Genomic DNA, 26,983 nt, shown 5'->3' on the forward strand with positions numbered 1-26,983 from the left:
TTGCATTGAGCTTTAATCCAATTCATCTATTAATCCATTAATAACCCAATTATATAAAATTGAATGGATTGGGTTGAACCTAAATTCACTTTAACCCAATTCGATCCGTCCAAATTCATTAATTTTATATTTATGAACTTAAAAATAATAATTAATTATCTCTTAACAAATAAGTTGATCATAGTTTGATGGTAATAGTACTTACTATTTACATAAGTGGTGAAAGTTCAAGTCACATTACATGTTTGTTATTTTTACACAAGCAGCGAGGTTATTTGATTGTTCGGATTTCGGGTTTGACCGAACTACTTAAGTTCAAACGGACCAGACCAACTTGAACTATTTAATTGAACTATCTTCGAGCTAATCACATCGAGGGTGGTTAAACCATTTATATCTGGATCAGTCTGGTCGAACCAGTTCAGTCAATGGTGGATTGACTTTGATCAGCCATATCAAGTTGTGCACGAGTTTGGGACCGAACCGACTAGCCCGAAGTGGATCAACGTAAGTAAGTCGGGTTGGTATGAATTCGGGTCAAACTATGTGGATATTGGTTGGGCTAGACTATCAAGGTTGTGCAAAGCATACTAACATCGAACCATCCCACATGGAGCCATTTCAGATTCAAGTTGACTCAGATCGGCTTGTATCGGGTCAAGTCAGGCTATGTGAATGTTGGTTGGACCAGATGACCCAAACTAGGTAAAGCAAGCAGTACTGAACCATCCCGCCCATGGTCTACTTCAGATTCAGGTCGACCCAGATTAGTATGTGCTGAATCGGGTCAGACCACATTGAACTGGTCCGGACTCAAGTAGGCTCGAGCTCGTCTCATTTCGTAATCGAGCCAGTGAATTGGGTTTGAGTTCGAGCTTGAGCTCTGTTGAAACCGAGCTGAGCCACACTCGAGCAACTCGTGAAAAACTCAGCTCGTTGCCACCCCATAGGGAAATTCACTGTATATGTCATTTTGTTTTTTTATTTTATTTGATAATTGTAATACTTTTGAGAATTATATATAATAGAGAATGACCACCCATACTATGTATCAGGGCTAGTATTTAATTTTTTTGTTTATATTTTCTAACAATTTTGACACCCATTTTCTATGTTCTTAATTTAGGTTATATATTATTTGATTTTGTATGTATTGATTTTTACTTAATTTAAGATATTAAATAAAGTTTTATTTATAAATAATACCCTACTTTACGATCCTACATCAGTTGAAATGATACGGGGAAATTGGCTCTTTAAGTATGAAGTTTGTTTTTCAACACTCGATCTTATCCAAAGCAAAGATATTTGACAATTCAGTTTATAAAAGTCACTATTCATATGTAAAATTTCTTAAGAATACTATTTATATGTAAACATATTTATTGCGAAGAATTTGACCATTTGTCCCAATTTTAATAAATGGTGTCATACTAAATATGGCCATGGGGATTACCATTAAGAGAAGGACTTGTATTGGTAATCTGTATAAAATGGAATGCACAACATTTAAATTGAGTATTTTCTTTTTTAGTTAGGAAGTTGGATTAACAAGGTTTGTTATGGGTTCTATGTTATTTGAATTTGAAAATTTTTCATAAATAGCCACATTTTCTAAGGTAACAATTTCTTTGGGAGGTTTAACTAGAAAGATTAATTATGGGCCCCACTTTATTTGAATTGAAATTTTGTTTGATGGGTAATTATGTGTAAAAATGTGCAATTTCTTAGGAAAGTGGAGTTTTGTATTTCCATTTTTTATGAGTGGAAATAACCACTTTTGAGATTTTCTATACATATATATGCTAAGTCTAAAAATTGATACATAATGTAGGATACGGTGTAAAACATATAGATAGTTTGAATATGTTTAAAATGTAAGAATGGTACATATGTGTATCCAAAACATTTTGTAATTGTCATTGAATCTCCTTTATAACAAGAAGTATGTCCTAATTCAGTCATAATTCACTAGATTAGCCCATTCAGAGCTATAGGCTAAGGGTTGATCATTTAGATCATTTATTATAGTGCAACAATTCCAGAGAAAACAGTAAAAGCTTCCTACTTAGGTATATAAGTATATATTTCAGCCTATTTTTTACAAGGGAAGTATAAAATAGAGTTCTCAAATGTTGCAACTATAATAACATTACATTATAAAAATAAGTAAATAAATAATTATAACATCATATTGTACTTAACAAACAATAATAAGGGTAAATTGCTGAAATCTCCTCTAAAGTTTCTGACCGTAGCTGAAACCTCTTCTCCTCTGAAGTTTAGTAATTGCATTTATCTTTTTTGAACTTTTTGATACAGTTGCCAGTAGGTCCGTTATGGTAGAATCTACTTAAAAAAAGGCATGAAATTTTGAAACTACCCATATAATTGCTACTAAGCCTGAATTTTACTGAAAAAGAAAAAAAAAATAATACAAACTTTATGAATAATAAAATCAAAGAGAATTTAAAGTTGCAACTTTACTTTTGAGTGATTGATATGAAGATAAAATTAGGGAAATAAATCAATTTCAGAAAAGAGATCCAAAGGGTTTGGATTGTGATTCATATGAAGATAAATTTTGGAAAGCAAACATTTTTGTTGGATATAGCTACATGGGCATTTTAAACATTTTAATGCCTCTTTCTAGAAGACTCTACCACAGGGGTCTACTTGGTGGGGGTCCTTGGTCCTCTCAAACTTATTGTTAAAACTATCATTTGTATGGCTAAGCAAGTGGAAAAAAAAAAAATTGAATTGAAATGTCAATGATCAATTTGTAATGCTCCTCCAACTCCAAAAATAAAAGAAATTTGTTTTTTTTTTTGAAAAATAAATCTATAATACACCCAAACCTCCCTCAACTCCATTTCTCTTGAAACCCTACCTCTTCTACTCCTTATTTCATTTTCTTGTTTAACTTAACCCCTCCAAAAGAAAATTTCTGACTCCACCACTACTTGCAACCATGTCCAAAATTAAGAAAAACAATTGCAATTACCAAATTGAAGGGATGTTCCAACAACAACCATAAACTTAATGGGAGGTTTCAGCACTTTACCCTACTAACAATAATGACATCATTGTTGTCTGCCCAATAAAATATAGACCAACCGGGATCCTATGCCTATTTTATTGGGCGACGAAGAATTTGAACAAAGATGGTAGCATATACGAGCTCGCATTCATTACACATTAATTTAGTTATTTAAGAACCCCTTGACAGAGTTCATGCTTTACCTTGGAAAATTGCGCATTTTAAAACATAGTTTGGGACTGTGACTGGGTTTAACAGTCCCACCATCCAGTCGTAGTCAGGACTGGGTTTAACAACATTGAATAGGGTTTTTGTCAGGGTATTAAATTTGGGACGTGATGATACGTTAATACACATACCCGACTAATATAATAGGGTTTTTGTCAGGGTATTAATATCGGATCTCAAGGTGGTGCAAAGTAATGACTCTTTATTACTATTTACTAGCACTTGAATTACAAAATTATAGATATTTGTACTTTGTCAAACAGGTAGGGTTGATCATTTTTGCCTGGGCCCACATTGCCCAGCCCACTCATTTCTTAAAATTTTCATGTCGAGGTCCAGGCGTAGGTCAAGTGTCAGATAATGTTGGTTGGACCTGGGCAAGACAAATGTTACATATTCTATAATCCTGATTAATATACTTAAAACCTCAGTGCTAAACATGTTACTTTATTAATCAATGTAAGCAAGTCCAGATGTTGATTCCGGATTTTTTCCTTGTGAATCGGTCTCATATTAAGGTAACGTTTGATAAATTTAAAATTCAAATATGAAAAGTTAAAAAAGACATTAAATGTGTTTAAAATCTGAAAAGAGATATATTTGTTTTTTTTCATTTCAGATGATCTGAATCCATAAGTTTGTTTGTTTTGGATCAACCTTTTACTATCTGAAATTTACTTAAATGGGTCACGTTAAGAACTGACCCAAGGTCTATGATTTTTAAATCTGAAAATCAGTTTCAGACCCATTTAAGAAGTACAATCAAACAATGGGTGAGGTCTGAAAGGTAGCATTTTCAGATTCAGACCTCTAAAAAATGCAATCAAATGACACCTAACCTTATAGTGATTTTAGACATATATCGGGGACATCTTCCCTTGAGAGACAATATATAGCAAGGTTGGTGTGAGGCATGTTCTATGAAAAATAAATTTATTCATGGCCCGGGTTTGGGCTTAGTTATTGTCAAAATTTAAATGAGGCCTGGCTTAAAGTCCGAGCTTGATACAATATAAGTCAGGCCCAAAGTCCGGCTCATGAACATATCTAATGAGAGGCAAATCAGATTTCCCATGTCTGACCCAATTGTAAATACGGCTGCAAATAGATTAGATTTGGTGAAGGATATATCTAATCCAATTTGATAAGAAATCCAACCCGTCCGAATCTGATAAGAATCTGTTGAACTTTCAAGACTTTGATTCAAATTCGAATATCTTATCAGAAATCCGATTCGATTTGGATTGTAATAAAAAAAACTTGATAATATAATATAAAATATATATAATGAAATGACTTTTATAATATTTTATAATTAATATTAATGGAACGACTTTTCCTATTCGATCCGATTTAGGAGGTATCTAAATCTGGCTCTTACTGTATTGAATTTGAATTCAAATTGGATTTGACCCAATTTATTTACAGCCCTACTTGTAAAAACATGGCCAGGGCTCGACCATGGTCCTTCGTACAAATAGGATTAGCTTATACCAACACAAGGCGGAGCATGCCCACGAAAAGCATTGAGAAGACTCCAACGCTAAGAAGGGAAGTAGGAAGAGTTAGCTCCCTCAGATCACTACCAAAATATTTGCAGTATAATGCCGATACATCCTTTACACAATTCCAAAATTTATTCCATTCCTCTCGCCACCTCAGTCCTCATGCACATCCCACCAAACTTAGGGATTTATTAGGGGTGACCATTTCCAGTAAGGTTCAGATAAAGTTCAGATAGGTTCAGAAAAGTTATTAAGCTCGTTTGATGCAAAATTAGTCTAAAATTTAATGAATCTGGTCAACAGTATCCAAATATACATCATTTGGGTTAATAATCTAAGTATAAAGTGAGAAATTATCACTTGATCCCTATATCTTATGATTACGGGTGTTTACATTAAATGTCAAATTAACCAAATCGGTTCGACCCAATTCGAGTTAGTCGATTTTACAAAACCAATGGTTAGTTTTGGTTTGTGTGAGAAAATAAACCAATAACTCGGTTCGGTTTCAATTTTCATGTATAGAAACTGAAGCTGAACCGAATTGATTCTATATGTTTAAATAATTATTAACTAGTCCCTACCCCATATGTTAAATGTTAATATGTTTTATTTGTGTTTTGTTTGAACTTTGAAAAAATGGCTTATTTATGATAAAAAAACTAAAAATGTAAAACTGATACAAATATAATATAATGGTATAATATATAGTTCAATTTTGTATAAATTTAAATATATATATATAGACTAAAAATCATTTTTGCATAAAAGACTAATCGGTTTAAACATATATTTTTTGTTTTGCATAAAAACTAAAATGGAATAAACTTAAATATAAATAGGTATTTCAGTTTAATCGATCCAAACCAACCCTTCATGTTTGGGTTGGTTTTGTTTTAGGGTCGTTCAATTCCAATTTAGTAAATAAGTAAACCGACTAGGTCAAGTTGGTTGAAGAAAATGACTCAAACCGACCCAACCCTGAACACCCTTACTATGGTTCAAAACTTTTCTCAGTTTCTAAAAACCAAAAGAAGTGGTCAAACCCATATGGAGCCAAATTAGAAAAACAAAATTAATCACTTTAACCATTAGTGTCAAAGTATGCATCATAAGGATTTTATATTATTATACTCATTTGCCTACATACCTACTACATACATACATACATATATATATATATATATATATATATATATATATATGTGTGTGTGTGTGTGTGTGTGTGTGTGTGTGTGTGTGTGTGTGTGTGTGTGTGTATTATATAAAAATTTTACAATTTATGAAGTATAATATATAATTAATATATTATATTATATATAATATAGAGTGAAAGCCCACTGCCTACCACATGCACACAACGTGTCAACTAAGGGTGTGACAAATGGACTGAGCTCCGGCCACGTGTGAGAAATGTGTGGTTCTTTGATGAAACCCCTCTCCTATATGCGAGTCCCCCATTCATTTGCACAACTTAACATGGTAGTATGCTACTATGAATAAGGCACGCCGGACACCTTGGCACATGGAGCTCTCAAGCTCTCCCTACGAGCTCTTCAGCTCATCATGTGGAGCTCACCAACTCTTCCTACAAGCTCTCCAGCTCCCCCCTATGTGCTTTCCAACTCATCACGTGGAGCTCACTAGCTCTCCCTACGAGCTCTTCAACTCATTGTGTATAGTTCTCTAGTTCTCCTTACAAGTTCTCTAGCTCTCTTCACGAACCCTCTAGCTCTCACCTCAACTCACCAAGCAATCTAGCTCACTTTATTTCCTTGCAGATTACTAACTTAACCATTAGAATTCACGTCCCTGCCATACCCGAGGTCTCTGACATCTCTTATAGTTGTAGGTCTCTCTTAATAGCTAAGATACTGAACCGATGTGACACTCCAGGATGAAATGGCACCCTACTCCAACAACTTTTCATCCTTGCCCTTGTGGTTAATTTTGATCCTCATCAGTTTCAATTCATGTGTGCTCCAAGGCAAGAGCATCTCGTTGAAGTGTTGTGTTTCTTTGCTAAATCAGGGCAACACTAGAACGAAGTGTTCATTTCCCTTCCTCTAGCGATGTCATCCTCTATGGCTATTTTGACTTCATTATATCCTCTCACACTCTTACGCAGCCATCTAATCCTAATGAATTAAAGACAAAATTGTACATACTGCACTCGTAATAAGTAGCCCAACCCAATATGCATGATTTTATCTCCAGCCAATCCGAGCTCCCAGCGATCAATGTGCCATGGCCAATGCTATTGGGCTTCAATAATTCATACTTCAAGGTCTTCATCTTCGATTGTAATCCATATGGAGTTAAGCTGCGATGCATTTTGCCATTAACCTCGTAATTTATTAAGTTACCTGATGGTGTCATAAGTCATAACTCACCTCGGTTGAACCATCACATGGATTGATAACTCGGAAAGGCAACTGGTCGAGCAATCATAAGCCTAGAGCTCGATTAACGGTGATGTGGCACACTGCCACTCACTACGGAGATGGGCGTTTGTGCACACCGGGGACACATGGTGAACATCAAAAAGAGCTCAATGCCTCACACTAGTGCCACCTCTCGCGTGGCACACCACCCAAGGTACTTCTTTCTTACACACTCTCCTACAGTCCTACTTCTTATCTCCCTTGCACTTTTACTTTTTTTGCCGTCTAACTTGCCGGTCTCTCTATCTCAACTCCGAGCTCATCTAAACCAACTTGATGTAGCCGACCACCCAAATTTGGTTATTAATTTGAGCATCAAAGTCCTTCTCCCTCAAAAACCACCTAGGACATCCGACCTTCGTGCATAAGTTGTTAGATCTAGCTCAATTCATGCAGCTCGTTAAGACATCTCATCTGCTATTATTCCACCTTGGTTCGGACAATATCATCACCAAATATGACATTGATTGTGACTTTATAAACACATTCAAAGCAAGGCGATACAAATTTGTTGTATCCCAACCAACCGACTTGTTAATCAAAGCTTTTGGTGTTGATCATTTTAATTCATCCCTATGTTAAGCATTACTTCATTGTGCAAGTAAAGAAAGATTTGAATTGAGTTTGGATTAAGTAGTATGAATAAATTAAACTAAAGTCATTAAAATTTTAATAGTATTAATAAAATGAACTAAAAAAATTACTTTGATACATTCAATGAATAAAATAATTAATTAAAATTACTTATATTTAACTTCAACCCATGGAAATTTAATAAAAAGGCAACATTATGAATAAATTACAATAAAAATTTATATATACTAATATGTGTGCATGTGCTTTGCACATGACGATTCTATATGATGATAATTATAGTAATAATATATCCAAAATTTTCTATAAACTTTATGTATTTTTTTTTTAATTTGAATCAAATGCAAATAAATTTAAATCTGATTACATAAACACCTTCCAAATATGTGATAATTGGATTGAATTGTGAAGTTTCAAGTACCATTAATAGGACTACCTACTTGGCTAGACTCTTTTTTTCTGTAGTATTTTATCTTTTTGGTGTATATTTTTTTGTTCATTTATATAAAAAAATAATATTTAAATATAAAGAAAATTGAACGAGGTGAAAACTACTAGTTCAATTTACAATTTAAACTAAATTAAAAAAATGAGTATTTTAGTCAGTTTTAAAAGTCGTACTACACTAGATGGTCGAACTATTTGGCCCGAGAACTATTAGGTCACCGGTTCTGTTTTGGCACTGAACCACTATTTTACCAAAAACCATTGAAATGGTCAAAAAGCTATTGACCCATACGGTTTTACCGTTAAAATGTTCGACTCGATTAAAAATTCTCGGGTCACTTTCAAACTAATTCCAAATTTTTATTTATTTTTAAATAAAAAATAAAAAATTGAAAAAAGAAACTTTAATATTTCATAATCTTATTTGATTATTCATAATGGCCAGAATTAATTAGGTTTTTTAGTTTTTCCATTTTGATTTTGAGTTTTCTAATTTTTGTGATTCTTTTTAAGTTATAACATTAAAAAATTGCAACTCTAATGAAGAAATTGAAAAATCGATGCAAAAAAATGAGATATTAAACACCGATCTAATATTAAAATATGAGATACAACAATAAAGCAAACGAGCTGGGATTTAAGAGAGATGAGAGAGATATAAGATGGCAAATGGTGCTATAGCAGTGGTGATGATAAACATGGAGATAGCCGTCGACAACAATTCCTTCTTCTTCTTCTTATTCAATATGATGTCACACTTACTTTTTATTTAATATGATAAATTCATGATATCATACATGTGCCTTAATGCCTTTTTCTTTTTGCAAAAACTTATGTATTTTTTATTTTTTATCATCTATTTATTTAAAGTTTAACACATTTAACCCAAAAGTCGAACTATTTATTATTAATTTTTATATTTCATTTTTGGTCAATTCCAAGTTATGTATTTCATTTTCATTATCAATAAAAATAATTATTTTTTATTGCACTTTTTTTTTAAAAACTGATTAATAAAAATATCATAGATGTGTCTACTTTTTTGTAATTTTTTTTCTCTTTCTCTCTCTACATTTAAATTGAATCCAACTAGGTGACAATGAATTCATAATTATATTATAAATGGATCAAATTCGAATAGCCGGATATGAATTCAAATTCAAATTTTTACTTTTTGCGAATTCAAACAATTGAATACCATTTACAGCCCTATTTTATGATGGATATATGACAAGGCATCACCTCATTGTTTTTTTTTTTTGGTGATTTTTTTTCGAATAAGATGGACCAAGTTAGGAAATTACAGTATGAAAAATTTTAAGACCAAGCCAAGCTGTTTCAGTATAAAAACTAAATTAGACCAAACCATTCATTACACTGAACATAAACTATAATTGAAATTTAAAATTTAATAATATTGCAAACTGGACAACACCATTTCTAAGTCTAAATTAGACCAACTTGCCAATTTCTTTTTAATTCGGTTCAATTTTGGCGATCTAGAGGATATAATGAAAACCCATAATTTTAATATCCGTGGTGAAAAATTGATTGACCTAAGCTAAAGTTCTCTCCATCGTTGACCTTGATGAATGATGTTGTGATGGCTGAACTGTTGACCAATGTTCATATAACACACAGTAGTTGATTTGAGCCTTCGTCAGTTCGAAACAACCGAGACCAATGACCATCAATCCCATTTATAGTTGGGACATAGAACGTAGAATTAGGTTGGCGTAGGCGAGGAAATCACTTCATTATTATCCTCACGAGGGTTTTTCATTTTAAAGAGTACCTTGTAGAATCAGATCGTCAGTTCACAAATATGAGACGGTGGGCCATTTGTGGATTGTTGTTGCTTCGTTGACCCATGCTCCACAAGACACCAGATCTGTTCCTCACACATTGCGTCTCATATGTTCTCAATACACGATGAGATGTGTCTGTGAGGACCCATCTCGCTCGACAAAGCGTTTTCCTTTAAAAACTCCCAAATTGCAACATGGATTTAATTAAATTGACGCAACAACATAAAGGATGGCACCCAATCCATAAGATCACATCTGCGCCAAATACAGAGCGCCCCACAAATGCCCCACATGCACGACGCAGCGTACATTGGGAGCATTCCCTCCCCTCCACATATAACAAATAAACAACCCCACACATCAATCACGAATGGTGGGCTCGGATGATGTTCAGCTTGAAGCATCCACTTTTACTCAATTACTCATTAACCATGGGTCCCACTTCCACCTTTATTTAACTATTTATTGGTAACACTATACAATAGCATTTGTAGAATTCCATGCACAAAGGAATGCCATGGGACAGGGATTCTTCACGAGAAATAAATAAAAGTTTAAAAGGCCGACCACCTTTGTACCACGGTATGGGCTGCTAGCCGGTTAACACATGGGCCCATTTCCCGTGCCCAACAGTCTCAGTTCAAAGTTGAAATTTTTAACAAATTCAGGGTTTATTTGGTTGATCGGAATTGATTGGAATTGGATTTGTTTTTTTTTTAGAAAACAAGATACACGAAACAACAAAACCGAAACACAACAAACCAACAACCTAAAAGCTAACCATCAGGCAAAGAAACAGGGGAGGCCTGATCATCAACAGCCTCTAAATCTTAGAGAAGCCAACTGGGAGGGGATCTCCACTCAGCTACCGAACCTGTCTTACCTTTAGCAGCCAAAGCATGAGCTGCATTAACTCTGATACGCTCAACATGCACAAACATGACATTTGAGTTTTGACCCTGCAAAGTTGTAAATATCTTGCAACATAGGCCACGTTTCCGGAGCAAAACGAAAAGACTTAACAGAAAGATTTCTAATTCTGACTACATTCACGGCATCACATTCGAATTTAATAAGCACAGGTCCCAGTCTTTTTGCTGCTAAACAACATTCTCTGATTGCAAAAACCTCTGCAAATTCAGCTGATATAGCCTTACACGAACCACAGGAAGCCAATAAAAAGGAACCAGAACTGGACTTTAGCTCAAAGCCAAAACCACTTGAATTCTCAGAGAAACTATCATCCGTAGTTGCCACACAAAAGCCAGAGTAATTTAACTTCATCGGGCAGGAGTCATGTCTTAAAAGAGAGTCAGTTGGGGAACAGTTTGTTGATTCTCGAAGGGAAGCTTTTCCCACTGCCTTCATCAATCCGTTAGAATAAAAGGAAGTAGCATTGGATTAGGATTTTCACCATTAAACACAAAATTATTTTTTGCTTTTTTAATGAAGTAGATTAGGTAAATATTTGGAATATTCCCTATATTTTTCTTGAGTAAATCAAAAGGACCATAACCACAAATATCAATCATGTAGTAATGAAACAATAACCAAATACAAAGCAAGCAACATTAGTAGATATCAAGATTTATGTGAAAAATCTCTTAATGTAAAGGAAAAATCACATGACGGAAATTCAAATCATCCACTATCTATTTACAACTACATGATGAATATAAAAAACATTTTCGAATTCCAATAACAGAAAACATCATTAAAATGGATAGCAAATAAAAAATCTCGCACCAAAAGTGGAAGCATAACATAAAGGCAAGAAAAAATGCTGAAAACTGATTTGTCTTTTTCATTTCAGTCTTGTAAATCTTCTTATTCTTCTTAAAAACCTTCTTCTCAAAACCCTCTTTTTTCTTTTCTCTAATATTTTCTAGAGAATTGTTAGAATTGAGAGAGTTGAGAGTGATATTTTTCCAATTCATTGGTTAGCCAAAGACGAATTGATTTGCCTTGCAAGCCAATGCAAAGAGCCTTTGACTTTCCATTCTTTTCCTTGTTTTGTCTTTTTCTTATTTTCTTTTCTTTGTCTTTATTACTGGGCCCCACCTCATAAGAAAAAAACCCCAACGGTAAATTGAAGATTCAATAGCTTGCAGTCCAACGTCTCCTAAGGGAAGATTTTGGGAAAGCCACAAAGACCACCAATTAGCAAAAGAGTTCCAAACATTCCCATCCAAAGCTAAGAGATTAAAATTACAAGCAAACTAGGAAGCTCTGGTGTGATCATAAAAGAGTAAACCATGAATAATAGTCTAAGAACTATTTCCACAAACTGGGCACGTATCATTCTCCCCCATTCCTCTCCTCAGAAGAGCCTCCACAAGAAGAGTTTCAGTTTTGAAGATGATCATCTCTAAGGTATCATTCTAACATATCATTACATTAGAAATGATTTTCTAGAACTTTATATGCAATTTTGGACAAAATAAAATTTCAAACTTTATTAGATATTCACCATATGTCCAGAAGCTTACTCATATTTCTTCAATGTTTCCATGATCAAACCTCCCTATACAATACTGGCATTTCCCATTTAAGGGAATGGTCGTTTTAGCCTCTCCACCTGGGAATGAAAATCTGATTTTAGTTGGTCAAAAAATGATAAATAACTTAAAAACCCTCCAAATATCCTTCTTCTTATTATTCGATGCTAACCTTCATTGAAATCATGCTTATCTTATAAAATCCTATCCCAGTTCTCATATTAAGTAAATCGATAGAGGGATAAGTGGTTCTAGTTTTGATTTCAGGGAATTTTAATTCAAATTCATCCTTAACCTTGGATTTTACTTGTAGTGTTATAAAGTATAATAGATCACAAGCTCAAATGTGGCCCATATATGGCACTCCTATGGTGGTAGCATTCAAGGAAGAGTTACATATTAAAGACATACTCAATTTCTCACTGCTCAAATGATCCATTTCTTTATAAGGCTTAATTTGGAAAGAGTATAAATACAAATACAAATATGTACAATGCACATACATAGAAAATAATACAAAATACAAGATTTTGTACTCTACATATTTGTATTTGTAGTTTGTACCCCTTCTAAACTGAGCCTGAGACACAGTATTTGATTGTAGTGCAATTTGATTTGCACTAGTACAAATATATGAGAGTGCAAATGAAAATAATGCAAATTCTAGTTTAATTTTACTTTGATTTTACTTTGTTCTGCTTCAAGTCTTATTTTATTTCATTTGTATTGCAATCGAACAAAATAAAGTAAATTTTGAACTTAAAACAAATCATAATTTACACTGAAATCATTTTCACTACCATAGTTCTGCATTAGTGCAAATAAATTTGCACTGCAACCAAACACAACCTAAGGGGAAAAAATACTTTTCACATTGGTTCTATCATCTATGATTTATGCTTGGTGATTGATCATTAATGCAAAGCTAATCCGCAAAAAGTTAGACTATGGCTTTGTTAGAAGCCTTCCATTTTATTATTTCTCTTCATTTGGATAAGGTTCAGATGGAGGGAGATGCTTCAAAAGCTATCAGTTCTCTGTTGAAAAATATTTCTCCTCCTTAGCGTATCAAGTAGCAAAGTGGTGCACATCCTGGCTCGTCATGGCTGTAATTTCGATCATGTGCATGCCTGGGCCTCTCCCCCTTCATTTATTGTGGAGGCCGTTGATAAAAGTCATCTCTCCCTCTTTCACTTTATTATTTGATGGCTGTGATTATTTACTTATTTATTATTTTATTTTATTAAATTAAATATATTATTTATAAATTTTTATTTTATTTTAAATACACATTTTTTAATAAAATTTTAATTAAAAATTTACCTAACGCAGGCTCCACTAGTTTATTTTATTTTAAACAAAAAGTCAAAAACAAAAACATGGGCGTGAATTGATATACATGTCCAGCCTACCTAAAAACTATCTTAACGAAGACGAAACGGGATCTCGTCTTCACACATGGGCGCCTCACATGCACATCCACCGTGCATTGAGAACATCTCCCGTAAATAATAAATTATAAGTACGGGAGATGTTCCTAATGTGAGGTCGGTGTGAGGTGCCCTGTGTGAGGAGCCTATCTGGTATCAACAAAGACATGGGCTGTTCCGGGTTTGGATTCAGTCAAAGCGTGTGTGCATTCCTCATTCGTGCGGGGATGGTAAACGGGCATTTAACATGAACGCCATTAGCCATCCCTCATTCAAAGTATTTTTGTGAAAAACCTTTCATTCTCTTCTTTCCTGCTTCTCTCCATTCTCCACCCAAACTGATGCTGCTCAATCCGAGGTGGTGCACGAATTGATGAGAGCAACCAGATAGTCCTTACTGACAGGGCAAGACCGAGCTACATGGACGAGGCCGCACTTCAAGACCTGTGATTAAGAAAGAAGTCAGAGGCCCGAGGAGTTATCCTCGGGTAAGTACTTCGATGCTCAAGTCAGTAAGAGGTGGTGGGTAGCAGTATTGGTCTCAGAAATTGGATCCCTTACCTCGAGCATGGAGTGCCTTTTTATAGACGAATATCCGTGTCCTTGTTGGATTAGGCTTTTGGGGTTGTCAGGATGAGGTTAGCCGCCGAAGTACTCGGGATAGAGTCTCATTCCTCAGCGGAGATGTCTTTCCCTACTCCTCCATATCTGTAGTTGTGATCATCTGCATGACGTGTAGTTGACGTGGCTGGAAGGATAAGACAGAGGGCCACAGTAATAATATAGCTTGGTTGAGCTAGGCCGACATGGCCGAGTTAGGGTGAATGTGGCAGGGTAATAGCTGGGCGGTCACGTGTTTCACAGGACCAGCTCAGCCATGACCCGAACACCACTCCCCCAGTTCTGAAGTCGATGGATGAAATAGTCCAATTCATTCTTCAGCTGAAGAACTTCAAGTTGATGTCCAGATGGGTGTCTAACCCTCTTGGTGTTCCTCAGTGATTGTCACAATCTTGAGAACTGGGCAATATGGGGAATGACCGAGGAATCTTCCCATTGTCGGTTGTAGAACTCTAAAAGCTTTGACTTTGGAATCCAAACCACTCCCCCAGTCCTACAACTGAGGATGGGGAGTGCCTGGCCCGAAGTGTTGTGCGGTTGCGTAGCTTGGCAGAGAGCCAAGGTGTCGAACTAAGCTTTCAAGTCTATCTTGGTGGGGTCAAGGAACGACTCTAATTCCAAGTGGAAGTCGAGCTTTGGTGTCGTGGTGATGCTTAGCCATGGTGCACCGAGCTTTGGAGTTGGGTCCGTATTTCGGAGTTGGGGTTTGTGTCATGCTCAGCTTTGATGTGCCGAGCGTCCGAAATCGGGGAGGTTGGATCGGTACTACGGGTCTTTGCGTCGAAGGTTGGACCGATATAATAGTCAAACCGACACAATTAATGGGCATAATCGATGCCTGTAGAGGATGGCGCTTCGATCTCCGAGGCTTCCCATCGTACGTTATTGGTCGCGTCGATTGGTCTTCCGAGGTGTTGTCAGAGGTGCTTCATCTGCACTATTGATCTTTCATCGGTCTATGCCTCTGATGGTTATAAAAGGGAAGACGGGGGGGGGGGGGGGGGGGGGGGAGGAGACCCTTATCCTCATTATTACTTGCAAGAAGGTGTTTGGCACTCATTGCTTGGTAGGTTGTTCGACAGATAGCACGGCGGATAGCTCGGTGGCCTTTGCTCCTCGGTTCTTGTAAATTGCCCGGTATGTCCTTTTCATCTCGTTGGTCCTCTTCCTCTTCTAGGTCCTCCATTAGTTCCAGTTTTGGCTCTTCTCACAACTCGAACTACGAGCCTGAACTGAGAGATTTTGTGGCTGCTGAAGTTGAGGAGGCTGAGGTTGCTCCCTCTGGGATGGAGGCGGAGCTTCCTCTACGATGAGGTCACCGGTTTGGCACCATGCCCTGCGTCTTGGCACCCGAGGATATGGCTCGGATCCAAGCTACGTACGCCATTCCCGTGGAATACCAAATGAGGTGTCCGCTTCCTAGGGAGATGGCCACTAATGCTCAGCCCGATGAACTATGCATTTATGAACATAGCTTGGAGGTTGCGCAGTGGTTCCCGTTGAGCGAGGGGTTCGCCGAGGTGCTAAACTGGTACAGGGTGTTGCCAGTGCAACTGATGCCGAACTCCTTTAGGTTCTTGCTCAGCCTTATGTCCTACTATGACGTCTGTGATATTGAGTTGACCCTAGAGATGGTGAACTTTATGCTCCAACTGAAACACCACCAGCAGGGGTTCTATTACTTCTCCACTCGGTGGAATATTCGGTCATTGGTCGGGGCCCCTTCCTTCGTGAAGCACTGGAAGGAGTCATTATTCTTCATACGCATTCCCAGGGGTTTCCCTTTTCCTGTCGAGCTGTGGGAGTCATGGACGACTTTGTCGTAGCTTCAATGGTCGGCGCTCACTTGGGAGGAGAGGTCGGCCCTGAGCATGATCCATGAATTTAGAGGCGCAAGGAGTTATCCTCGGGTAAGTACTCCGACGCTCAAGTCAGTAAGAGGTGGTGGGTGATTGGGCCAACCTATGAGGATGTCGGTCCGAACTAAGTAGCAATACTAGTCTCAGAAGTTAGATCCCTTACCTTGAGCATGGAGTGCCTTTTTATATCCGAAGATCCGTGTCCAGGTCGGATTGGGCTTCCTAGGTTGTCGGGGTGAGGTTAACTGCCGAGGTACTCGGGGTAGAATCTCATTCCCCAGCAGAGTTGTCTTTCCTTACTCATCTTTATCTATAGTTGTGCTCATCCGAATGACGTGTAGCTGACGTGGTTAGAAGGATAAAATGGGGGGCCATAGTAATAGTATAGCTCCACCCATCTAGGCCGATGTGACCCAGCTTGGGTGACATGGCAAGGCGATAGCTGGGCGGCCACGTGTCTTGCAGGACCAGCTCAGCCATGAACCAAACACAAACCTTTCGTTCTGCTATCCTTCCAATCGGCTAAGGCAAGCTTCTTCCGACGACTGGCGGTAGAGGTTTAGTGGTTCGTCTGCAACTAAACCCCAAAAGGCAAAGGCATCACCGGCAAAGGCAAGCTTCTTCCAGCAACGGGCGAGAGAGGTTTAGTGCTTTTCTCCCTACAGCGGTTCATCTGCAACTGAAACCCCAAAACGCAAAAGGCATCAACAACTTAATAAGGGTACGACCTATAACTTGGAATTTGTACTTGGAGATGCAAACGACTCTTGTGTGGGAGATTTCATTGTGAGGGCGCAACCAGGATCTACGTCAATGAACATCACGATGCAGACCATTGGAACCGGCTTGGCCCAAAGCTTCCTCGTGACTTTCAAGGCAGATTCAACTCTAACAAACATCGGCTTCGTTAGCATAACCACGAGTCAGACAAGAGATTTTGTGTTTTGTGGTCCTGTGATCGACAACGTGGTACTCCGTGCTTCATTTGGGCTCAAACCACAAATGCAGAGTTGGATGTTGTTTTTATGCTTGGTTTTCCTCGTAGATGTTGTATAGATTATTGAGAAGTAGAGCCAAATCTGAATCTGTTTTACCACTTATTAATATATATTACTGTTATTTTTTTTTACAAGTTCCTTGTAAGTTGTAACTGAATAATTTGATTTTGAGAACTTGGTTAAAGCATAGCTGGCCTGATTCATTCGCCTGTAGAGATTGATTGGATCTCATAGGTCCAAAAACTTTTTATAAATTGCACTCCTTCGAAGGTTCTAATGAATTGATTGAAAGAGAATGATTGGTTTAGCAGTTGGCTGATGGACATTATTCAATAGTTGTGGGTTTTGGACAAAACAAGTGTCTGGATAATGCGTTAATGTGGACCAACGAGATCCCCACTAAAGGGGTGGAATCGCAGGGTATTAGATATAAATGAGTAGTTCTATACATTGAGACCCTGTTTGGGTACCAGTAAGGAAAATTGTAATGTTCTTCAGTTTCAAACAAATCTAAAATCTGAACTAATTTCATCGCACGGTTCTGTTACCAATCATCAGAGGATCCGTCTTCGATAGTGAATCTATGGTATAGGAATAAGAATCATTTCGTTTCATGTAGCGCCTTAACTCTAAACAACGTTTGCTTTGAATTACTGAAAATATGGAGACACTCTAAACAACGTGTGCTGAAAGCCTGAAATAGGGTGATTATCTCCAGTTTCAGAATTTTAGGGACCATGAAATTTATTAGAGAAAAAATAAGGGGAGACCTGAATCCCCGAAACTAAGAGAGTGAGAGAGAGAGAGGACAGTTGGGACTTTGGAGAGTTTATGTCGATGATGACTGATGAGAGAGAATTTGAAGGGTGACAGCAATAGGGACGATGACGACAGGACGATCGGTGGTCTGCGAAACAACAACGAAGATGAAGTCTCTTCCTCAGTTCCTTGGCCTCTCCTCTATTCAATGTTCGACGGGTGAGTGGGCAGTGGCAACAGTCAGCAACGGCAGTTGGTGGTCGGCGGTTGGCAAATCAGCGATGAAGACGAAGCTAGGGTTTACTAGTTTTGTGGTTCAGTCGCCTCTCGAGTCTTCTTTGTCGAAGACAAAAGAATGAAGACCGGTAATTGGTTTAGTCGAGGGTTAAGGGCTTTCCAACTTTTTAAGTTTTCTTGATTTCTTCGAATTATGTTTTGTACTTTTAGTTTTTACTGTTTTATAAATAAATTAATAATTATTATACTTATATAGTATATAATATAATATTATATTATATATATATATATATAATAATCAGGGATGGGTCGGGGCGGGGATTGCATTCCCCATCCCCGCCCTCGTCCCCATCCCCGATTAGGGATTCATGGGTAGCCCCATCCTCGACCCCGACCCTGCCAAGGTGCTTCCCATCTCCAACCCGATGGGGTTGGAGAGCATGGGTACCCGTCGGGGCGAGGAAAATTGCCACCCTTATAAATAAGAGGTAACTACCCCTTAAAAGAGGTTGGAATGGAGTAACTCCAACATTACTCACTCATTTAGTTCTTGCACCTACATTGTCTACCTAATATTAATTCAGGGAAATCTCGTGCATCTGAGGACTCTCTCCAAGAGCACTTTTGCACTCTTGCCTACTTCACACCTCTTACTAACTTGAGCATCGATGCCTCCGCCTTGGGATCCACCCAGTGGCCTCTGACACTTCCTGTATTGCAGCATCTCAAATCATTGGGGACCTTGCCTCAACTAGCAGTCATCGGCTACCATAGTCCTCGGAATGAGTAATTCGCTTCTACTTGCTGCCCTCGATTTCAGTCAACCTCTTCTGAGGCGTCAAGTCGGTTAATCCTCACAGCTTGAAGGGTGAATTTACCTTGTTGCCCTCGGCCAACCCGCGCGGCAACACTTGGCATATGGCTGTCAACCAAGCCAAAGTTCCTATTTGGTACACCATAACACATTGGTTGATAAATGGCAAATTAAGCAATAAGCAATAAGCACTAAGCAATAATAAAACCACAAACAAATTAAGTAATTCATCAAACCCAGAAATGATTTTACATAAGAGCAAAAAATAATAATTAACCTAGAAACGATTTTACATAAGAGAAAGAAAAAAACCCAAAAACAAATTAACCCAGAAATGATTTTATAAGAGAAAAAAAAAAACCCATAAATGATTTTAAATAAGAGAAGAAAAAAAACCAAGGAATGGTTTTACATATGAGAAAAAAAAACCCATAAATGATTTTATTATTGTTCTGTTATAAAATATACCAAAGTAAAATGTAATCGTTGTAGATGAAGTCGTTGATGCCTCAAAACCATCGCAGATGAAAGCCGTTGCAGATGAAGCCATTGATGCCTTTTGCCTTTTGGGGTTTCAGTTGCAGATGAATCACCGCAGGAAGAAAAGCATTAAACCTATGTTGTCGGTTGCCGGAAGAAGTTTGCCTTTGCTGGTGATGCCTTTGCCTTTTGAGGTTTCAGTTGCAGACGAATCACTGTAGGGAGAGAAATACCAAACCTCTCTCGCCAGTCGTCACAAGAAGTTTGCCTTCGTCAGTGATACCTTTTGCCTTCACCGGTTGGAGAAGATAATAGAACGAAAGATTTAAATGGATAATGGAGAGACACGAGAAAGAAGAAAATGAAAGGTTTTTCACAAAAATACTTTAAATGAGAGATGACTAACGGCGTTAATATTAAACGCCCGTTTACCATCCTCGCATGAATGAAGAATGTACACGAACTTATAAACGCGTGTCATCTTCTCATAATGTTTGAATGGTTTTTGACTGCCACCAACAGCCAATGTAATTCCCGTCCGGTGGGAGAATTTATTAGACAGATTAGAGACCAGTGAACAGCGAGGATTGCAGATGTGAAGTTAAAAGTGATAATTGATAAAAAAGAATAAACAAAAAAAGAAAAGGATACCAATCCAACGAAAATCCGAGTACGGGCTGAGCGTACTCCTCATCAAGATTCGAACACGCTGCCCATCTCAATACCATAAAAAAATGTACGTACACGTACAGCTAAATAGAACCAGATTGACAGCTGGGCAGCACCCACCAACTTGTGTCCCACTGTAAATAATACAAAACCAGGTACCCAACGACTCAATCCCCAGACAATTATACCTCAAGAATCAAGAATCTCAAGACTGATAACTGATCCCAAACATCCCATGAGTGTTGAGTCCTGATCACACAAAGGCGCTTTACACGCACGTGCACCGTATAATGATAATATCTCTCGTAAATAATAATTTATAAGTATAGAAAATGTTTTGCCAATGCATCGTAGAATGTGCGTGTAAAGTCAGTGTGAAGCGCCCTGTGTGAAGCAGATCCGGTCTCCTTATGCACATATTTCACATTTGTTGGGATGCGAACTGCAATTTGATGAGGGAAAACTCATGAGGATGAGTTTTTTCAAAAATTTGTCAATCCCCGTGAGTCAATGAAGTTCCCTCAAATTTGCCAAAATAATGCTTGAATTTTAACTTATTAATTGTGTTAAGCCCCGAAGTCATAAAAAAAAATGCCAATAGCAGATAGCCGTGAAGTGGTATATAATATTGATATAGACAAACTCACCGTTAAAAAAAGCGTAATTAAAACTGGATTTCGCGTCCGAATTCCGAAAGGGAATTATTTTAAACCATCACAAAAATTTAGTGCTTTGCAGCACCGGAAATTTGTAAAAACCCATAGATGGTCGGTCCGTCGGTCGGGCTTGGTCAGAGTTCCAATGAACTCTTTTGTAGTGGTTCTCTCTCCAGGTCAGTCCCCGCCCTCTCTCTCTCTCTCACTGAGCATTTCTAAATGTGGGTTTTTTAATTAATAGTCGTTGATATGTTTCATGGTTTTATATAGTTTACAGAAGCATTGGATCTGCTGTGTTTACTGGCAAGGTTTGTTTGAATTTGTCTTTGATAATTTTTTGTTTCTCTTTATGAAGTGTCAGATGTTAAGTGTTTACTAGTTATGTATAGCTGATCTAGGGTTTATTGTTGCTTTTTTTTTGGTGGTGTTTTCACGCGGTTTTCGAATAATAAGTTTTCTCAATTTGAGTCTCAAGTGGGATTTAGCTAAAATGGTTGAGCTATTTTGGGCTATTTGGAGATATATTTGTTGGGCTTGAATTCTATTGTGGGATTGAAGTGAGTCTAGCTCAGGAAGTTTAAATAATGTTATACATTTTTTAGAAGGAAGAACGAGGAAAATCCATTATTATGAGGAAAGCTTCTGAAACGATCTCCTGTTTTCTTTCTTTTTCTTCCTTTAATTTTTCCATAATTTGGTCAGTGAAAGAAGAACAAGGAAACTGAAATTGGATTTTTTTTTTTTTTGGAATTCCAAAAACAGGTGACTTAGCAACGATTGAAGAAAACTTCTGCTGTGTTAGAGTTTTGAGCTTTGACCATTCAAGAGCTGTATCTTCTAGAATCCTCCTGTCACCATAAGAATCATTTTCAAACTTCAACTACCACATGGGGAACTTCTTTCATTTTTTCTTGACCCTGTTTATACGTTTTGAAAATTGGAAAAATTGATACATAGATTTGAAAATATGGTTTCCCTATTTCTGAGAAACGGGGAAGAGGAGGAACACTAGAACACAGTTTGGTATTTTGGATACAAAGAGGATTTTGAGAGTTTGGTATGGCTGTTGCCAAGAGCAACAGCAGCAACTCATCATCGACACAACCGTGCAACTGCTACAAAGTTGCAAGCCTGACCGAAACAATCTTGGACACAAACAAGACCTCAAAGTTGGAAGATAGATATGTTTTGGGAGAGCAATTGGGTTGGGGACAGTTTGGAGTCATCAGGGCATGTTCAGATAAGTCAACCGGAGAGGTGTTGGCATGCAAGTCCATCGCTAAGGAGAGATTAGTCACACTGGATGATGTCCGCAGTATCAAGCTTGAGATTGAAATAATGAGTCGGTTATCTGGGCATCCAAATGTTGTGGATCTCAAGGCGGTTTATGAGGAGGAGGATTATGTGCATTTGGTGATGGAGCTTTGTGCTGGTGGAGAGCTTTTCCACCGGTTAGAGAAACATGGGAGGTTCTCCGAGTCTGAGGCCCGGGTGCTTTTCAGTCATCTGATGCAAGTTGTGATGTATTGTCATGACAACGGCATTGTTCATAGAGATTTAAAGCCAGAGAACATTCTCTTGGCTACAAGGTCATCTTCCTCTCCAATTAAATTGGCAGATTTTGGTCTTGCAACCTACATCAAACCAGGTAAGCTTTTGGTCTTCGCTTATTTGTTAGATTATCGAGCTTCTATTATTTTAATAGAAGTTATGTTCTTTGTTATAAGCATTTAGATATTTGTTGCAACAGGGCAGAATCTGTTTGGTACAGTAGGAAGCCCATTTTATATAGCACCTGAGGTACTGGCAAGGGGCTACAACCAGGCTGCTGATGTGTGGAGTGCAGGGGTTATCCTTTATATTCTCCTTAGTGGCATGCCACCATTTTGGGGAAAAACTAAGTCAAGGATCTTTGATGCTGTTAGGGCAGCTGATCTTCGGTTCCCATCTGAACCTTGGGATAGAATATCTACTTCTGCCAAGGACTTGGTCCATGGGATGCTTTGTACGGATCCTGCAAAAAGGCTCACTGCTGCTCAGGTTCTAGGTATGTTGATTACTTTGTAGTTTTATTGAATTGCAAAGTACATAATTGATATTGCAACAATGTGGTTCTGATACCTACTTTGGACTTAGAAGTGTGAATTGTTGTTAAAGTGAGGGTAATGGTTCTGTTTCCTACTTTGGGCTTTAAATGGTGAACTGTATTATAGGGGTTCTCTTTTTAAACTGGAGAATTGAGTGCAACTTTCCTGCATTTGCAATAATTATTAAACTAAAATTCTAGCCAAGAGATTTAGGAATCATAATGACATGTTAGTGGCATTATGTTGCAGCCTATGGCTCTTTTGTTGCTGTAAATGATTGCGATCATGTAGGCTATGAAGTTTAGGCACATCTCCAAAAGTGATGTAGCCGTTGTAATGCTTAATAAATACCGGACCACAAATTGATTTTGTTTTTGCTGCGATTCGTGCTCTGGTTATTCTCATATATCTTTAACGCATTATTGACTTAATTTTGATTTGTTACTGTATCTTTTGATGCTCTGTCTTTTAGAACTAAATTACTAAATAATTATAGGTATCCTTTTCCTACTGGGTTAATATGAGATGGAATAATCACCCCTCTTTTTAGGAGTTTGAATGGTATTGGAGCAGGGAGTGAAGAATTGGTTTCATTGAATGACTGAGCTACCAGAAAACTGATGCCTTCTTGGTACTGATTAGGTCAGTTGTTTGTGATACATTGAAGCTAATATGACTAAGTTTCCAATATTGGTATCCCAAAATCCATGTCGGGTGATTTATTTATAATTTAATCAAACTTCAGTTTGTGTGAAATCAAAAGATCTATTCTAGGAAGCTCCTTAATGCATTCACCATTTTAAGCCTTATTTCCAATGTTGGTTGCTCATGTTTTGCAGATCACTCTTGGATAAAAGATTGTGGACAAACAGAAGAAGAACTAAATGAATGTGACGGCCTAAGTTGTCTGCAATTGGACTTGGGTAGTGGATCTTTCTCTACCACACTAATTGCCAGGAATCAGGACTTCAGCTTTAGTTCCCCTATTTCTGGTGATTCTGAAGTGGGTTGTTCTCCTGCATTTACATGTAGGTCATCATTTTCTTCTTTCTTGGTTGATCCCGCCACACCTCTCTTGGTTTCTGGTGGATTTTCTTTTCACGGTCGTTGTGAATCAAATAGCCCAGTGTTCTCTTCTCCAATTTCCTCAATGCCAAGCTTTGCATTCTTTAGCCCCAGCCCTGCAGTTGAGCAAAGGAATAACAACTCACTGGGTTTCGTGGCCAATATATCGGGAGTTAATGCAGTCCAGAGAGGTATTTGATGATCTTAACTTGTTCTTTAGTAGGTTTGGCACACGTGTATAGCAGTGGTAATGAAGTAATATGTTTTCTATAAAATGGCAAAAGAAGAAAGAGATTGAAATTTGAAAAAGAGAAGTTAAAAAGAATGTATAAGAAAATTTTATTGTTTCATTTCATTGGTTAGGATGTTGGAGCTTAGAAGTGGAATTTTATTGTTCCATCAGTTGGACTGTTGGAAGGATATAAATGAAATTCTGTTTAATTGCAACAAAGGGCAATTGGAGGAAGAAGTTCGAGGAAGGGTGGACTGTTCTTTTTTTTTTTTGTTCATTTATTTATTTAGGCTATAGTAATAGAAACACTGATCTAACCAGATATCTTGGTGGTTTTACAGAAACAAGCACTGGGGAACTCTTTTTATTGCCGGATTCTACGACTTGCTTTGGGCGAGAAGCAGGAGAAACGGCAAACAAGGCAGTAGATGCACGAAGAGGGGGAGTAACACCTGCATCTAGGGTATTTGGCATCCACAGCAAGAGAAACCGTACAATTGGGCTTGGGGAACTTGAACAGCTTGATCTCATGGTGACTGAGTCGGTTATCCGTTGGGCATCATGCACACACCTCCCGAGTGCTGCTTCTCTTCGGTCCTCCCTTGTTTGTTGATGAATAGAGCAATGTTTGGCAGAGGATGACCAGCGAACTGAACTTGGGGCGGGACTTGGATGCAGGAGTTGGTCTAGGCTTTGAAAATTTTGGTGGTGTTTCTTGGTAATTGAATCTGAAGTGGCTGAGAAAGCTTGTGTTGGTGCCAATTGTAGTTATAGGCTTGACGGGCAGGGGTCGTGTAATGAATGAGTGCTGGTGCTTTTGTAACTTGAGTAAACTGTTAGTTTGTTTATATTAGCATAGCCAAGTAATAATAGGTCACGGCTTAATATGTTGGAGCTTCAGACGTCCAACTTCCAAATTCAAATATCCATGTGTTATACAGAGAAATTTTCTTCCCCCTCTCTCACCACTTCACCAGTCAGCAGTTACCACCCGGCCGTCGCCCTGCCTCTCTCTCTTTCTGCTTTGAAGCTTCGAACAATTATGAGTCTAGCCTTTCTGGGAGAATGAATTAGTTAGATTAGACAACTTATGACTCTAGCCTTTCTACCAATCGGCCGCATTCTTCTATTGGCGGAAGAAAGAGTGGGTCGAACAGTGTTTGAATTGACCCGAAATTGGTTGTCGATTTGCTTTGCCGAGAAAAATCTAGAACTGCAGTGTACTCTGAATGTTGGGAGAATGAATGTTCAGCTCAGCGTAAGAAGTTTTAACCCCTACGGTACAGTTGGGGTGGGTTGGTGTCAGTTTAGAATTGGTGTTAATACATGGGTGGGTATTGCCTTAGTATTTAGGATGAGGGTGTTTGATATCTTGAATTGTTATAAATTTACAGGGGGGTGTTTTTTCAAATGTTTTTTTTTTTTTTTCGAAAGATGAAATATAAAACTATTATATTAAACAACATGTATATGCTTATATAGTCCTGAACCACCGGTCCACTGGTATTTTAGTGGGATAAGTATCAAAAGAAAGATTTTGCATCCTATGAACCCCCGTGGGTTATTTGCCAATACGCGTTGAACACATCACCACTAACGGCTTAACAGGCAAGGTAATGGAAACCAACATTCTGTTAATGGCCGTTTCATTGGTTAGACCAGGCAGTAAAATACCAAAAATAAGAAAGCCATATTCAAATAAACTAAAATCCCCTTCCTCTCTCTCATCTAAACCCTAACCAGATCGGATCATTGGCCATGTGTAGGGCAATCAACATTTGACAATGTTATTCCAGCGAAAAATGAACTCCCCTTCTTCTTCTTAGCAATGACACTAAAAGAGGTGGATTTCCCTCCCCTCTCTCTCTCTTGTTATTTTTCCCTCTCTTTTTTCTCTTCCTGCCATCCCTTGTTTCCTCGAAAGACATTACCAGTGCTGCAACTCCAACGATGGATCCCCTAGTCCATAGTCATGCCCTCCACTGTCGAACGCTGGATTAGATCGGCCCCTGTTCTTTCTATTGCTTCTTCTTTTCCTATAAACTGAGCCATTATTATTATTATTATTACTATTATTATTATTATCTTTTTCTTTTAACGATTTCAAAACTGGAGGTACCCTACCCCCTTCCTCTCTGAAACAATCGAAACTTCGAATTGGAAAGAACCTCTACTTTGAAATGAGTAAAGGTTCAATTCAGCACCATTAGTCTCTTAATCAAGTAAAAGCAGATACCGAATGAAACCAGTTTTCATAGTAGACTGTCTGATTTTATATTCCCAGTGGCCATTGGACACGAAAGTTTACCAAATGAATGTTACTGCCGCTAGCCGCCTGTTCGTTTGTTGCGCGGACGTTGGTGATCCGGTTTTGTTAGATGATTTTCGTAGACTTCTTTTTTTGTCTTTTAGTGCCTACTGCCTAGTCCAACTAATGAAATGACCGTTGACAAGATAACTCCGTTAGTTCCCGTTAACTTGCTTGTTAAGCATTACTATTAACGTGATCAAC

The 26,983-nt window shown here is 37.8% G+C and overlaps 1 protein-coding gene and 1 long non-coding RNA gene across 7 annotated transcripts; one reads left to right on the top strand and one right to left on the bottom strand.

The window, feature by feature from the left end:
- Positions 1-18,983: 18,983 nt before the first annotated feature.
- Positions 18,984-20,220, bottom strand: LOC148847951 (uncharacterized). Its single transcript, XR_016101099.1, has 2 exons — positions 19,751-20,220; positions 18,984-19,411 (listed from the first exon to the last, which is right to left on the bottom strand). It is a non-coding gene; the product is annotated as an uncharacterized LOC148847951 (long non-coding RNA).
- Positions 20,221-20,770: 550 nt separating this feature from the next.
- PEPKR1 (phosphoenolpyruvate carboxylase-related kinase 1) lies at positions 20,771-25,394 on the top strand. 6 transcript variants are annotated; one of them, XM_088951447.1, is made up of 7 exons: positions 20,871-21,263; positions 21,358-21,395; positions 21,850-22,735; positions 22,838-23,134; positions 24,014-24,097; positions 24,207-24,430; positions 24,813-25,394. In XM_088951447.1, the coding sequence occupies exons 3-7, from the start codon at positions 22,147-22,149 to the stop codon at positions 24,897-24,899; spliced, it is 1,281 nt and encodes a 426-aa protein (XP_088807573.1). In that variant the 5' UTR covers positions 20,871-21,263; positions 21,358-21,395; positions 21,850-22,146; the 3' UTR covers positions 24,900-25,394. The 6 variants fall into 6 exon arrangements, with proteins under 6 accessions (XP_088807572.1, XP_088807575.1, XP_088807569.1 ...); XM_088951449.1 differs by lacking the exon at positions 21,358-21,395 and having other exon boundaries at positions 20,779-20,933; XM_088951443.1 differs by having other exon boundaries at positions 20,782-21,263; positions 24,014-24,430.
- The last annotated feature ends 1,589 nt before the right edge of the window (positions 25,395-26,983 follow it).

The sequence above is a fragment of the Nelumbo lutea genome, chromosome 6 (assembly GCF_056320005.1).
Source record: "Nelumbo lutea isolate HS-2025 chromosome 6, American lotus-T2T, whole genome shotgun sequence".
Lineage (NCBI taxonomy): Eukaryota > Viridiplantae > Streptophyta > Magnoliopsida > Proteales > Nelumbonaceae > Nelumbo > Nelumbo lutea.

Coding starts and splice junctions, on each gene's coding strand:
- PEPKR1 (XM_088951446.1), top strand. CDS start 22,147: ATGGCTGTTGCCAAGAGCAACAGCAGCAACTCATCATCGACACAACCG. Junction 22,736..22,837: donor TGCAACCTACATCAAACCAG/GTAAGCTTTTGG, acceptor TTGTTGCAACAG/GGCAGAATCTGTTTGGTACA. Junction 23,135..24,013: donor CACTGCTGCTCAGGTTCTAG/GTATGTTGATTA, acceptor CATGTTTTGCAG/ATCACTCTTGGATAAAAGAT.